The 14002-nt window shown below is 42.2% G+C and overlaps 1 protein-coding gene across 1 annotated transcript; it reads left to right on the top strand.

Moving 5' to 3' along the window:
• Positions 1-520: 520 nt before the first annotated feature.
• Positions 521-11468, top strand: LOC116972331 (interleukin-8-like). Its single transcript, XM_033019881.1, has 4 exons — positions 521-687; positions 3282-3411; positions 3623-3696; positions 11411-11468. The coding sequence occupies exons 1-4, from the start codon at positions 627-629 to the stop codon at positions 11443-11445; spliced, it is 300 nt and encodes a 99-aa protein (XP_032875772.1). The 5' UTR covers positions 521-626; the 3' UTR covers positions 11446-11468.
• Positions 11469-14002: the final 2534 nt, after the last annotated feature.

Genomic DNA, 14002 nt, shown 5'->3' with positions numbered 1-14002 from the left:
CTTGAGCCAAGGGGAGATTTAATGTAGAGTTGATCTGCAACAGTGGGGCATTCACCCAGGCTGTTATGTGGAGCACTATATGACCATGTTTTGGTTACCTGATCTTTAATGTGAAATGTATATCCCAGATTATTTAACCATTCCCTTGACTGAACCAGATGTTAAAGCTATTAGATTAGTTTGATTGCCTCTGAAACAATTAAAATGACCTACAATTATAGAATACTCAGGCACAATACAATGGATGCAAGAAACACGAAAATAGTTTCCGGAAGTGCAATCACAGCAAAGCAGATGAGGAGCAGTTTAAGGTCTTCTCAAAATGTTTAGATAGTTCAAGATAACTCATCCCATCCTCTGCATGGAGTGATTTTCCGTGTGGATTTTACATAGCGATGAAAGACAGAATAGTTAAAGTTTGCTTTACTCAAGTTTGGGAAGTACCTCAGGAGTTTCCCTCTTTGACAAAATTCACCTCCAAACATTGTGCAAATTGAAAGTGGAAGAGGTCAATAAAAGGGATTTCAGTGCACCACTCTTCAGTCAAACACCAACAGAGAGGAAGGACAGAGTCGTGGACAAACAGAGGATTCCTCAGCAGAGGACGAATCAACAGTGAAGTAAAAATGAGCAGGACATCTACCATAGCAATTCTGCTTCTGCTTCTGTGTGCCTTTGCTGCTCATGGTAGGTTGTGATTTGTTTTACGTCTCGTTGCTCTGGGATGTGGCAAGGAATGTTGTAACTGAGTTCATCTTGGTTATTTGACTCCAAGTTCATGCCGCAATTTGGACATGTAAAGTTATTTGGAAAATATCATTTTTAAAAATGTTCAATGTATTTTTATCAGAGGTACTTTTCACCATAAAGTGAAGGAACGGGTCAAACAAAGATATAATGTTTGAGATTTACAGGAAATATCTTTCCCTTTCTACTTTATATTGTAAGCGTTTGGAATTCAATGCTCCACATTTGCAGAGGGTAAAAACAATGTACATCTAAAAGAAAGAAAAATGTCTCTGTAAATCTTCAAATAATTTAAGCAAATAATTTTTGACTGATAATAATTATGCAACTATTTGTGCATAGTTATTCTCATTGAATTATAATGGCAGCCGGCTGATTTAAACTTCATAGCATGAATACAATTACAGCCAAAAATGGTGAGGAAATCCTAAATGATTTAATCAACAATCTCCCATTTTTCAAAGTGGTTGTTATTTCCATGGAGTCACTCATTGAATAAAGTCTTAGAGAAAGGCAGGATAAAAAACATAGACTCAAGAGCTCGAAATATGATATTCAGCTCCTCAAGCCTTCTCTGCCGTTCAGTTGCACAAAAATCTCTTCTTTGAATTATGATCAATAATTGTGTATTGAAGGAGGGATTTCTGAAAGAGAAGACACTCCTGGTTTACAAAAAAAGCATAACGTATTGGAGTCACTCAATGGGTCAGACAGCTTCTTGTTTACTAACCCGAAACGTCATCTATTCATGTTCTCTAGAGATGCTGGCTGACCTGCTGAGTTACTGCTACAGAGTAGAACTGATTGACTGAAGAAATTCATTTTCAGCCAAAGACCAAATTAAGATAATGTAAGCCATGATGTAACAATAAGAATATTGCTGAAGCTATGTTTGTGGTGCACCAGAAATACATTTAAAGCAACTTTTGTTATCATATCCACACTCAGTCTTATCTCAGTCAAGTAGATAGGCTGAGTTATTCCAATATTCCTATTTTTGGTTCAGATTCCAGTATCTGCAGTTATATTTGTTTATCTTTAAAAATTGTGTCTCGCACATTGTCCATTTAAACTAGGGACCACAGGTTTCCTGGCTCTATATTCCTTCAAAAGAAATAAGTTATTTGAAGAAAATCTGAGGATGAGGATTCATATATACTTTGTTATGAAGTGATTAATGGAAGACTCAGAATAGTTTTGCTAAAGGGAGAAGATCAACTGATCAACTTGATTGAATTTTTAAGACATTACATAATGTATTGATGAGGGCAGGGCAGGTTGACAAGGCTGCTGAAAAGGTCCCCAATGGGAAATCGGGCCCAAAACTCACACGCCCAGCACCATCATGCTGAAACAGACTCAACCACGGGAAATGATTGCCCAGTGGACAGAGCGATTCATACAAGGATTTTCTCAAAGCCTCCTTGACAGTGTGATGGGGAGAGTTCAAGGCATGCATTTCTTGTTAGAATGAAGGGCAAGGCAGGTAGGAGAAAAGGGGCTGTCCCACTTGGGCGACCTAATTGGTGAGTTTAGAAGAGTTTGAAAAAATGACATGTTGAAGACCTCCTTCGACTATGTAGAAGACCTCCTTCGACCTCCTCCGACTATGTTGAAGACCAGCTTTGACTAGCTACAACTAGCTGATGACTAACTTTGGGAAAATTGGACACCGAATAATGGAGAATGATGACGACCTCCTTCGATCTCCTTCAACCTCCTTCAACTATGTTGAAGACTATCTACGACTACCTTCGACTCCCCTTGATTACCTACGACTAACATGCCGACCTACTACGACCAACTACGACTAAACCTACGAGTAATAAAAGTATCAATTTTTTCCATTGCAACCTTTTTTAACTCCCGGGCATTTTTTAACACATTGAAAAAAACGACGTGACCTAGCTGAAGCCTCGAGTACGCGGAGACCACTCTCGAGCATGAAGGAGAATTACGAAGACCTCCTATGACCTTGTGTCGATCATGCGGTGAGTATGAGTCGAGGGCAAACTCGCCAGAGCTCGTGGATTAGGCCACCCAAGTGGGACAGGCCCTAAACTCTCCTAAACTCTTCTAAACTCGCCAAGTAGGTCGCCCGTGGGACAGCCCCTTAAGGAATCCTAGATGTTGAGCGAAATTGAGGTTTTGGTCAGGAAACAAAAAGAGGCATGGGTGGGTGTAGGCAGCTGGGATCAAGAGTATCCCTGGAGGAATGTAGAAGATTGAGGAGTGTACTTAAGAACAAAATCAGGGCAAAAGGGGCCATGAGATGGCTCTGCCAGATCAAGAAGAATCCAATGAGATTTTATGTATTTTAAGGGAAAAAGAGTAATCAGAGAGAGAATAAATTCCCTCAGAAACCAAAGTGGTCAACTATGTGTGGAGCCTCAGGAGATGGGAAAGCGAATGTCCAAATTCTGCATCATTATGTTTTAATATCAGACAGTGTTTCAGCAGTGCACTGATTATTAATATCTAAGAAGTGAATTGAGTATAATTCCATTGAATACAGCCATAATATCCATTCACAGGTATTCCGACCTTAGAAATGCAAGGACGTTGTCAATGCATTCAACCAACCTGGAAATTTATTCACCCGAAGTTCATGAAGAGCATGAAATATATTCCCAGAGGTTTGCACTGTGAGAGACTGGAGATAATGTGAGTCTTCACATTACATTTGAATCAAAGGAGTAACCCCTCCACCCGCTTTTGTATTAATGTGTGTTCTTTATTTAAATTATTTTTTATGAAATCGGGTTGAAGCAAATCCTAACAGCTTTCTTTCTAATTTTTGCTGAAGCCTCTGCCTTTCAGAGGAAGGAATTCAATTTCTGTGGATTAGATTCTAAAATGTATCTTCTTTTCACAGATTCAAGCTGAAAAGTGGGAAAAAAATCTGTGTGAATCCCCGTGCCAAATGGTTGAAGGTCATCTTTAAGGCTGGTTGGTATTCCAATGTATTTGAAAGATTTTTCAGGATTTGAATGACACTAGTAGGGCCTACATTTAGTCTCCATCCCTAATTGTCTTTGGGATAATGCTGATGAACCTTCCTCTTGAACTGTTGTGATTCCCAGATGAAGGTGCTCCCACCTTTGCCATGATAGGAAGTTGCAGGATTAAGATTCAACACCAATGATTGATTGAGGAAATAATCCAAACTGAGATGGTATTGGACTTGGAGAGGAAGCTGCAGACGATGTTGTTCCCATGGGTTTACTGCCTTTGTCCCTGCAAGAGAAGTTACAGGTTTGGAAAATGCTCTTAGTGTCCAAGGTGAGTAGCTGTAATGCATTTTGTTAATGGTACTCACTGCAGGGATAGGTTATTATTGAAGGTGGTAAAGAATGCCAAGTTGGTGGATGTTGTTGAGTTGCTTGAGTGTTGTTGGAGCTAACACAGGCAAAGGGAGAGGATTCCATTATGCTCCTGGCTTATGCCTTGTAGATGGTGACGAGGCTTTGGGGCGCAAACATCTGAGATACCTGCTGAAGGGCACCCAGCCTCTGATCTGTTCTATTAGCCACAGTAGTTATGTAGCTAGTCCAATTCAGATCTGGCCATTGGAGACCATGAAGGCTGTCCTCCACCCAACGCTGTTGATGACGGGGGTCTCAGCATTAGTGTTGCCATTGAATATCAAGGGTGGGTAGTCTGATTCTCTCTGGTCATTATCAATGTTATTTATCAGCACATACTCAAATATTGTCCTGTTCTTACTGAATGCAGGCATTGGTTGCTTCATTTTCAGAAGAATTTTGTATAGAATAGAACGGTGTACAGTCATCAGTAAACATCCCCACTTCTGTGATACCACAGAAGGATGATTATTGATATAAAGGTTCAAAGGTAAAAAGGTTCAAAGGGCAGTTTGTTGTCATGTGTACCAATTAAGGTAGAGTGAAACTCGAATTACCATACAGCCATACTAAATGAAAAAGCAACAAGACACACAACTACATAAAAGTTAACATAGGGTGACTTGGACAGGTTGGGTGAGTGGGCAGATGCATGGCAGATGCAGTTTAATGTAGATAGATGTGAGGTTATCCACTTTGGTGGCAAAGCCAGGAAGGCAGATTATTATCTGAATGGTGTCAAGTTGGGAAAAGGAGAAGTACAACGAGATCTGGGGGTCCTTGTTCATCAGTCACTGAAAGTAAGCATGCAGGTACAGCAGGCAGTTAAGAAAGCAAATGGTATATTGGCCTTCATAACAAGAGGAGTTGAGTATAGGAGCAAAGAGATCCTTCTGCAGTTGTACAGAGCCCTAGTGAGACCACACCTGGAGTGTTGTGTGCAGTTTTGCTCTCCAAATTTGAGGAAGAACATTCTTGCTATTGAGGGAGTGCAGCATAGGTTTACAAGGTTAATTCATGGGATGGCAGGACTGTCATATGTTGATAGAATGGAGCGGCTGGGCTTCTAAACTCTGAAATTTAGATGGATGAGAGGGGATCTTATTGAATCATATAAGATTATTAAGGGTTTGGACATGCTAGAGGCAGGAAACATGTTCCTGATGTTGGGGGAGTCCAGAACCAGGGGCCACAGCTTAAGAATAAGGGGAAAGCCATTTAGAACAGAGATGAGGAAAAACGTTTTCACACAGAGGGTTGTGAATGTGTGGAATTCTCTGCCTCAGAAGGCGGTGGAGACCAATTCTCTGGATGCTTTCAAGAGAGACTTGGGTCGTAGGCCCCCCTCGGTCATGACACCATGGGTGAGTTAGAGAGTTAGATAGAGCTCTTAAAGATAGTGGAGTCAGGGGATATGGGGAGAAGGCAGGTATGGGGTACTGATTGTGAATGATTAGCCATGATCACAGTGAATGGCAGTGCTAGCATGAAGGGCCGAATGGCCTACACCTGCACCAATTGTCTATTGTCTATTATGTACAGTCTTATGTATGTATTATGTATGGTTCATAATAGACAATAGACAATAGACTAAAGGAAGGATGTGGTACCAATAGAGAGAGTGCAAAAGAGATTCACCGGGATATTTCCAGCAAATGAAGGCTGCAGTTATAACGAGAGTTTCAAAGACTGGATTTATTCTCATTGGAACGTAAGAGGCTGAAAGGTGACTGAAAAGGGGTTTACAAAATTATGAGGGGCTTAGATAGCATAGATGATTAGAATACTTTTCTTAGAACATGGGGTATATATATTACCAGAGGTTTAAAGTAAGAGTTGAAAAATTTTCGAGATCCTTGGCTGATGTTTTTCACATGCTATTGCATAATTTAAAAAAAATTTGGACAGTTATTTGGATAGGAAAGGAGTAAAAGGATACTTGCCCAATGTCGGAAAATAGGACCAGTGTAGATAGTTACTATGGTCGGCATGGACGTGGTGTTTCATCAGGACTTGTTTCTTTTTAATATTCTTTTTTAAAATTCATTTTGAGATATAGCGCGGTAACAGGCCCATCAGCCAACAAGTCCGCGTCGACCAGCAATCCCCGCATATTAACATTATCCTCCACACACTATAGACAAGTTACTTTTATACCAAACCAATTAATTTACAAACTTGTATGTCTTTGGAGTTGAGGGGAAACCGAAGATCTTGGAGAAAACCCACGCGATCATGGGGAGAACATACAAGCTCCTTACAGACAGCACCCATAGTCGAGATCAAACCCGGTTCTCTGGTCCTGAAAGCACAGTAAGGCAGCAACTCTACCGTTGTCACTTGTGCTGTATGTTTCTATAATTTTACTTCGGAGTCACGTGAGTGACTACGTGAAGAACCCCGCCAGGACGCATGCGTGTCATATCGCTACACGCATTGCAACGAGTCACAGCAGGGGGAACGACATTCCCTTAGCGGCAAAATTTGAAAGCCGGGAACAGCAGGTAAGGAGACTCTGCGTTCCAGAATTTGAAAGTCGGGAACAGCAGGTAAGAAGACTCTGCGTTCCTTCCACTTACTTTTTAGGTGGAGACATGGACCGGATCCACGAAGACTGCGGGAAAGCTGGCGGGGGAGAACCGCGGAGTTGCGGGCAGCCGGCAGCAGCAGCCAAAGGCACGCTAATCTCCCGTAATGGGAACAGCTGTGCCCGACTTCGCTCCCGACTTCGCTCCCGCACCGGCCAAGCCGGGCAGGAGAGGGAAGCAAAAACTAACAGCGTTGTTGACTCCGAGGAGTCCGACTCTGAATAGCCGCGAGCGGACAGTACCCGTGCGCATTGGGGCCGGTTGGAGCGGCTGCAGGAGGAACAGCTTCAAGCAGCCGCGACGGCCAGTGCCTGAGAGCATTAGAGCCGGTTGGAACGGCTGCAGGATCAGCAGCAGCCGGGAGTGGCCTATGCCCGAGAGCATAAGAGCCAGTTGGAACGGCTGCTGGAGGAAATACCCCAAAGTGGCAGGCACCGGGAGATGGAGGCTAGCCACAGTGGGCAGTTAGTAAGCCCCACATCAGTACCTCTTGTAGGGCTGCACAGTGTTTGTCCCTCATCAGAGGGGAACACCGAGGGTCAATCCTGGGCTGGCTGCAGGAGCTGGAGCAGGAGCGGCTTCAGGAGCAGCCGCGATGGCCAGTGACCGTGAGCATTGGAGCCGGGTGGAGTGGCTGCAGGAACTGGAGCAGGAGCTGGCCTCAGGAGTAGCGGCTTCAGGAGCAGCCGCGACGGCCAGTGACCATGTGCATTGGAGCCGGTTGGGTGCCCGAGAGCATCGGAGCCAGCTGGAGCGGCTGTTGGAGCAGGTAAGTGGCAGGCTCTGGGAGATGGAGACTAGTCACAGGGGGCAGCTAGTAAGTCCTACAGCAGTACCTCTTGTAGGGCTGCACAGTGTTCTCCCTCATCAGAGGGGAGTATAGGGGGTCAATTCTGGGCTGCACCTGAACAGGGGTGCAGAACATACCCCTAGTGCACATGGGGTGCAGAAAACCTATTGGAAGACATTTACCATCAGGGAACTGCAAAACACTGAATGTTCCCAGTATCAACCAGTGTATTTGAAAACATGGCAGGGCAGGGACTTGAAACGAAAGAAAGTTCTAAAAGTCCTAACAGCGGGACGGGTTCGCCCGCACAATAAACAAAAAGACATGACACTAGATCACCAGGATGCACTGACCTTATTTTGCAAACTACCAATACGAGTAACAGCATTAGGAAGAAGTACCATCCAACCGGATTTAGACCCTAATTTGCAGGCCTATGCAAACCTGGAACCACCATACCTCCAATATTAAAATTTGGAGGCATCTTATCTTAACAGGTAAAGAACTTGACATAGAGGGAAACCCTGGGGCACATTAAGCAACGTCTAAAAACTACTTCCTGGGGAATGCGCTAACCCTCAACACAGACCCAACTACAGATCCAGACACCGGCACCACAACGACCACGGAGGATGCCGAAATAGTAACAAACCTACTAATAGTAACCATGGAGGAAGGTGGGTCTGGCTCCTTACGAGGTTGGTGGGAGATTACAGTTCTATCTGGATGCATAGAATATATTACTACCAACACTTATATTTCAGAAGTATAGGGGTATACCATAGAATTATTCAAAACATTATCCTCCAGTTCAGCATGTACCGAACTGAATGTTCATGCTTACAGGCAAATAAATAATCAAAAGCGCATGCTGAACTACAGTGCCCAAATAAAATAGGAGTAATGGAGGACAACCAACACGAATCACAGGAATTCGTGTCCAAAAATCTTTATCATAATATAGATGGGGGTTGCCACATCATCATAGATTTGACTAATTTGAATACTTTCGTACTTTATATTCATTACTAGATGGGAACCTTTGTTACTGCAAAGGTATTGATCCTAGGTTACTACATGGCAAGCATCGTATTAAAATATGCTTGCTATACAGTACTCATTGGAGGTGACTACAGATGTATTTAACACAATAGATCATCTGCGGTTCACCCTTAACACTGTTCACATGTCAGTGATTTTGCCGTAAGAAAGGGTACAGTCTTAATGGAGGCTTGCAGTAAACTAAACCATCCATCAGACTGGTAGTAGAATAATTGGCATTTAGTGGCTGTGTTCCAGCCACATAAATCGGACCTTTACATTATCAAATTACTGAGTGCAAACATGCGTGCACTCAAAAATTATGGGGGTCATTCTGACAGACCTACTGAAGCTACCAACAGAGGCCACTATGGTACTAAAATGGTGGAAACATAACATTAGGCATTGTTCCAATCCAAACATTAACAGCTACCCGTCTATGGAACTACATACTGATGGGCACTTGGATTGGGATGCTACTAATTCCATCTCCAGCTGTGGGGGAGATGGAATGCACAGGAGGCATCATTACAAACGCTGGGCATAAATACCTGGGGAAGTGAGTGCATGCCATGGCTTTAAGTCATATTGTTCTGGGTTATGTCACCAGTATGTTAAACACCACCGTGGTAGCATATGTCAACCATATGGGTGGAAACATATCGACATCATGTGACTATCTGGCCAACACAATTTGGCAATAGTGTATCCAGATAGATATTTGGATATCAGCTACCAACTTACCAGGTAAACTGAATTTAGTGGCAGACAACAGGTCACGCTAAGTCTAGAACACTGTATGGATGTTGGATAAAAAATGTATTGCTGGAACAGCACGGTATGGAACACCAGATAATGACCTATTCACATCCATGCTCTCACCAGTTATCGAATTATGTTCTTGGGAACCAGAACCTGGGGCAGTGGCTACAGATGCATCTTCGCTGCTTTGGGGGATTATTTATGCATTCCCTCCTTCTGCCTCATCAGTCGGGTATTTAGGAATAAACAGTAGACCGCATCTGGTATTTTGATAGTACCTGGTTGGCCTACTCAACCATGGGTCCCGGTGATATCGACATGGTTTTAGAACCATGCATCACCATCCATCATAGACCTAATTTACTGGTTCTTCCCGCTACAAGGGGAGTTACCCATGTCATAATTATATATAAACCTATTAATTTATAGTTGAAAGCACCTCTTCTGCACCTGGGACTGACGGACCGAATGTGGAATTATTTCAGCGGGCCACAGACAGTCCCCCAAAAAATCAGACTTGGTGTCATCAAGAAATGGGAAGTACTGTCACAACAATAAACATCACCCACAGATCTATGAACATCCCGTCTGTTCTGGAATTCCTGGCAAGCCTCCATTACGATGAGAGGCTCAGTCATAGTGCCATCAACTGCGCCAGAAGTGCTCTGTCAACATATCTGTCGCAAGGAACAGAGCGGCATTCTGTTGGGACACACCCTGGTAACCAAATTCATGAGGGGCATTTTAATATTAATCCCCCAAGAACCAGGTACTCCCAAATATGGGATGTGAGCATTGTACTGACCATGTTAAGAAACTGGTCTTCAGCTACAGCTCTGTCCCTACAGAAACTGACTATGAAAACAGTCATGCTGATGGCCTTGGTCACGGCACAAAGGGTCCACTCACAACAGAAACAAAGGTTGGACAACATGATTATTCATCTGGAAATTTAACTTTTCACATCAATGAAATAGTCAAACAGAACAGACAGGGTCAGCAGGCCTAAAAGCAGAATTCAGGGCCTACCCGACAGATGGTCGTCTCTGTATTGTAACACACTTACTATTATATATGGATTATACTAAGATCATCAGAGGGAAGATATGTCACTTTAATCAGCTACAAACAGCCACTCAAAACAGTGACAGTCCAGACCATCTCTAGATGGCTAAAACAGGTCCTAATAAAGGCTGGAGTAGACACTAGCATTTTTAACTCTCACTCCACCAGGGCTGCAGCTACATCGGCAGCTATGAAGTTGGACGTTCCTATGGACCAAATCCTCAATACAGCAGGATGGTCAACGGAGGAATCTTTCCAACGACTTTATAACAAACCAGTCATTGAACCTGGAACATTTGCAGAAACAAATTTAAGTTCTGTAATATAATTTACCCCATAAATAGGGGCAATAATTGGTGTTAACATTTTTATCGTTGGGTTCTCAATATCGTATTGATGTCTAATGATGTTAACTCTATTCTCCCCATAATCAAGGCAGATGTGATGCATGGACTCGTTTCCATGGCATGAAATCACAGAGCTTTAAAATCTTCACGTAGTCACTCACGTGACTCCGAAGTAAAATAGTAAGATTAAAGGAGAACTTACCAGTTTGAAGTTTGATCGTTATTTTATGAGGAGTAACGTTGAGGGAATACGTGCCCTCCGCTCCCACCCTTGATCATATACTCAACTGGTATCTCTTCTCTAATCTTACTATGTTTAGTCATTACAGTTATCTGTGATTTCACACCGCTGCTTTGAAGAATGACACGCATGCGTCCTGGTGGGGTTCTTCACGTATTCCCTCAACATTACTCCTCATAAAATAACGATCAAACTTCAAACTGGTAAGTTCTCGTTTAATCTTACTATTCTATGGCTCAATGAATTGATTGAGTAGAGTTACGGGCAGTAGTGATATTATAACCTGCATAATTGTTGGGACGGATGGGAGAGACTCTCCTGCTTTCTCAATGTGTTTCATCAGCAGTGATGATATTTCTCAGCTTATATAAAGTACTGTTTTTTCTCACCTTGTAATGTATTTACTGAAGATGTCATGAGGTACATTATAAATGAGAAAATTGAAAAATGATTTTATTTTTTAGGCTTTGGACGCAAAACTAAGAAATTAATTGAGTGAAGGATTGAACTCAATTCCACTTCAGAATCACCTCAACTATCACAAATGATGCAACTGAACGCTTCGCTTTATAACTTCTGAGAGCTTGTTCTACAATTTCTTACTTTGTTTCTAATATTTCCACTTGTCAAAGAATGATGTCTACGATTTTAATAAGATATAACTAATTCGTTATTTACATAAACTTCTTGCAAAGGCTGCAATATTTTCCACAGTATATTTTATGTGGATTTTATCAAATTGTTACATTGTTATTCAATTTGCTTGCTATTGGCAATAAATGCTGGCTTGTCAATGAGAGGGATCCCACAAAATTGATAAATAAATAAATAATCTGCATTAATTTTAAGAATTATTTTTATTTCTCTGCATTTTTAGTTTAAAGAAAAATAATTGTGTTTGTGATATTTTTGAATCTGGTTCGTTTTAGTTCTTGTGTTAAATTGCTTGATATTAAAGTTAATGAGTTTCATGGTTGACATGGTCAGCATGGACTTATTTCCATGCTGTACCTCCAAACTGAAAATGAAACATATAGCTATTTGGCATAATAAACATTCCAAGATACTTAATAGGAATACAGACAGACAAACATGACATTATAATGTAAAGAGATTATGATCAAAGTTTTGGTGAATGTGAAAGTAATGCCTTGAGGAGATGAAAGCAGAGAAATAAAAAGGTTTAAGGTATGAATTCCAGAACTTACAGGTTTGGTAATATAGGGACCCACCCAAAACGTCACCTATCAATTCCCTTCACGGGGTAGCACAGTGATGCAGCAGTACAGTTGTTGCTAGAGACATGGTTTCCATCCTGACTACAGTTGCTGTCTGAATGGAGTTTGTACTTTCTCCCTGTGACCGCGTGGATTTTCTGCGGGAACTTGGGATTCCTCCCACACTCCAGAAATGTGCAGGTCTATAGGTTAATTGACTTTGGTAAAATTATAAATTACCCCAGTGAGTAGGTACCTTCCTTCAGTAGAAGTTGCGATTACTGTGGTACATAGCATTGTAAGGAAAGATGATAAAGCACACACACCAAAATCCTATACTTCCAGCGGCAGAAGTCCACAGGAACTGGAGGACAGAGATGTGTGGGGCATCCGTTACAGTTCCCGTTGGAAACCAGCACCACCGCGTCGCTAATGTTTTCAACGATGATGAATGACTGTAGGATAGTGCAAGTATGGGGTGATCGCTGGTCGATCTGGACTTGATGGGCCGAAGGGCCTGTTTCCTTGCTGTATCACCAAAGTCTAAAGTAAAAATTGCGTTACTTCAACACTTTGCGTTTTACTCGATTCCAACATCTATAGTTTCTTGTGTGGCCATCAGTTGATTGCTGATGAAAACCAGGAATTCTCAGACAGTCATAAAAAAGAAGACAGACATTGAAGAGTTATAATTGTGGAGATTGATAAAAATACATCTATAGATGCTCCTGAACTCATCATCAGTGATGTAAACTGGGGTCATTGGGCCTTTCAACATCAGACACCCTCGCCCAGGCGACCGAGCCGTGGTTGATCAGACCACGACTTGTGTTCAGGTGGCATTCGCTCCTCCCCATGGACCTTCTCTCCTGATCCAGAGCCATCTCGAGGCCTTCTCCGCTGCCTCTGTGGTGTTCTTGATGGCTCTTCTCCTCGCCATTCCGTTGATGCCCAGTGCACTCAAGGCTTTGTAGAGCGATTGCCCTGCAAAACCTCTGCAGCCAACCTCGATGGGCATACACCTTGCCTTCCAGCCCTGCTTACGGCAGTCTATGACCAGCTCTTCATAATTGGTCATCTTCTTCTCGTGGACCTCCTCCAGACGGTCCTCCCACGGCACTGTCAGTTCCAACAAGACGATGTTTTTGGTCGCCTCTGAGACCATGAGGATGTCTGGCCTCAGGGTGGTCGTGGCAATGGCTGTGGGAACTACAGCTGTTTCACCAGGTCTACAAAAAGTCATGCAGGATTTGCAAACAATAATTCATTTTTTAAACTCATTGTTGAGATTGTAAGCCAGGTGGATCATTGCGGATCAAAGTCAGGGAAGATGAAAAGGACTTGGTGTAGTGTAGAGTTTCAACAATGTCAGCAAGCAAAGGTCCGAATGATAAAACACTACTTAAAGATGAATAGAAACCCTTGACATTTTCTTCACAGGAATTATTTTATTTAGATAAATGTATGCATTTTAAGAATTGTCTTACATATACAGGTTGAGCATGAACAGTTTTTTTTAATCAATTTTATTTTGATCCTTACAGAGGCATCATTTACAAAGGCACCATTCTTTTACTATCCTTCCTATAAGGATATTTGAAAAAACACATATTTTATACATAGTAAACTGGATTCAAATTACTTGAGAAGTACAAAAGGGGAGTAGAAAAGAGAAACAAGCTGTAATTGAGGCACAGGCTGTATTTAGGCCGTCATTTACACCAGATGTAGATTCACAAACGTCAGGTCTGAGATTGTAAAATCTGTTATTTTAAAAAGAAAACTCAGAAATGTGTTTAAAATGTCAGAAGGAACAACATTCTGCTGTGAAACAATGTC

This window comes from Amblyraja radiata, chromosome 1 (assembly GCF_010909765.2).
Source record: "Amblyraja radiata isolate CabotCenter1 chromosome 1, sAmbRad1.1.pri, whole genome shotgun sequence".
Lineage (NCBI taxonomy): Eukaryota > Metazoa > Chordata > Chondrichthyes > Rajiformes > Rajidae > Amblyraja > Amblyraja radiata.
This window is presented reverse-complemented; position numbering and strand designations above follow the sequence as displayed.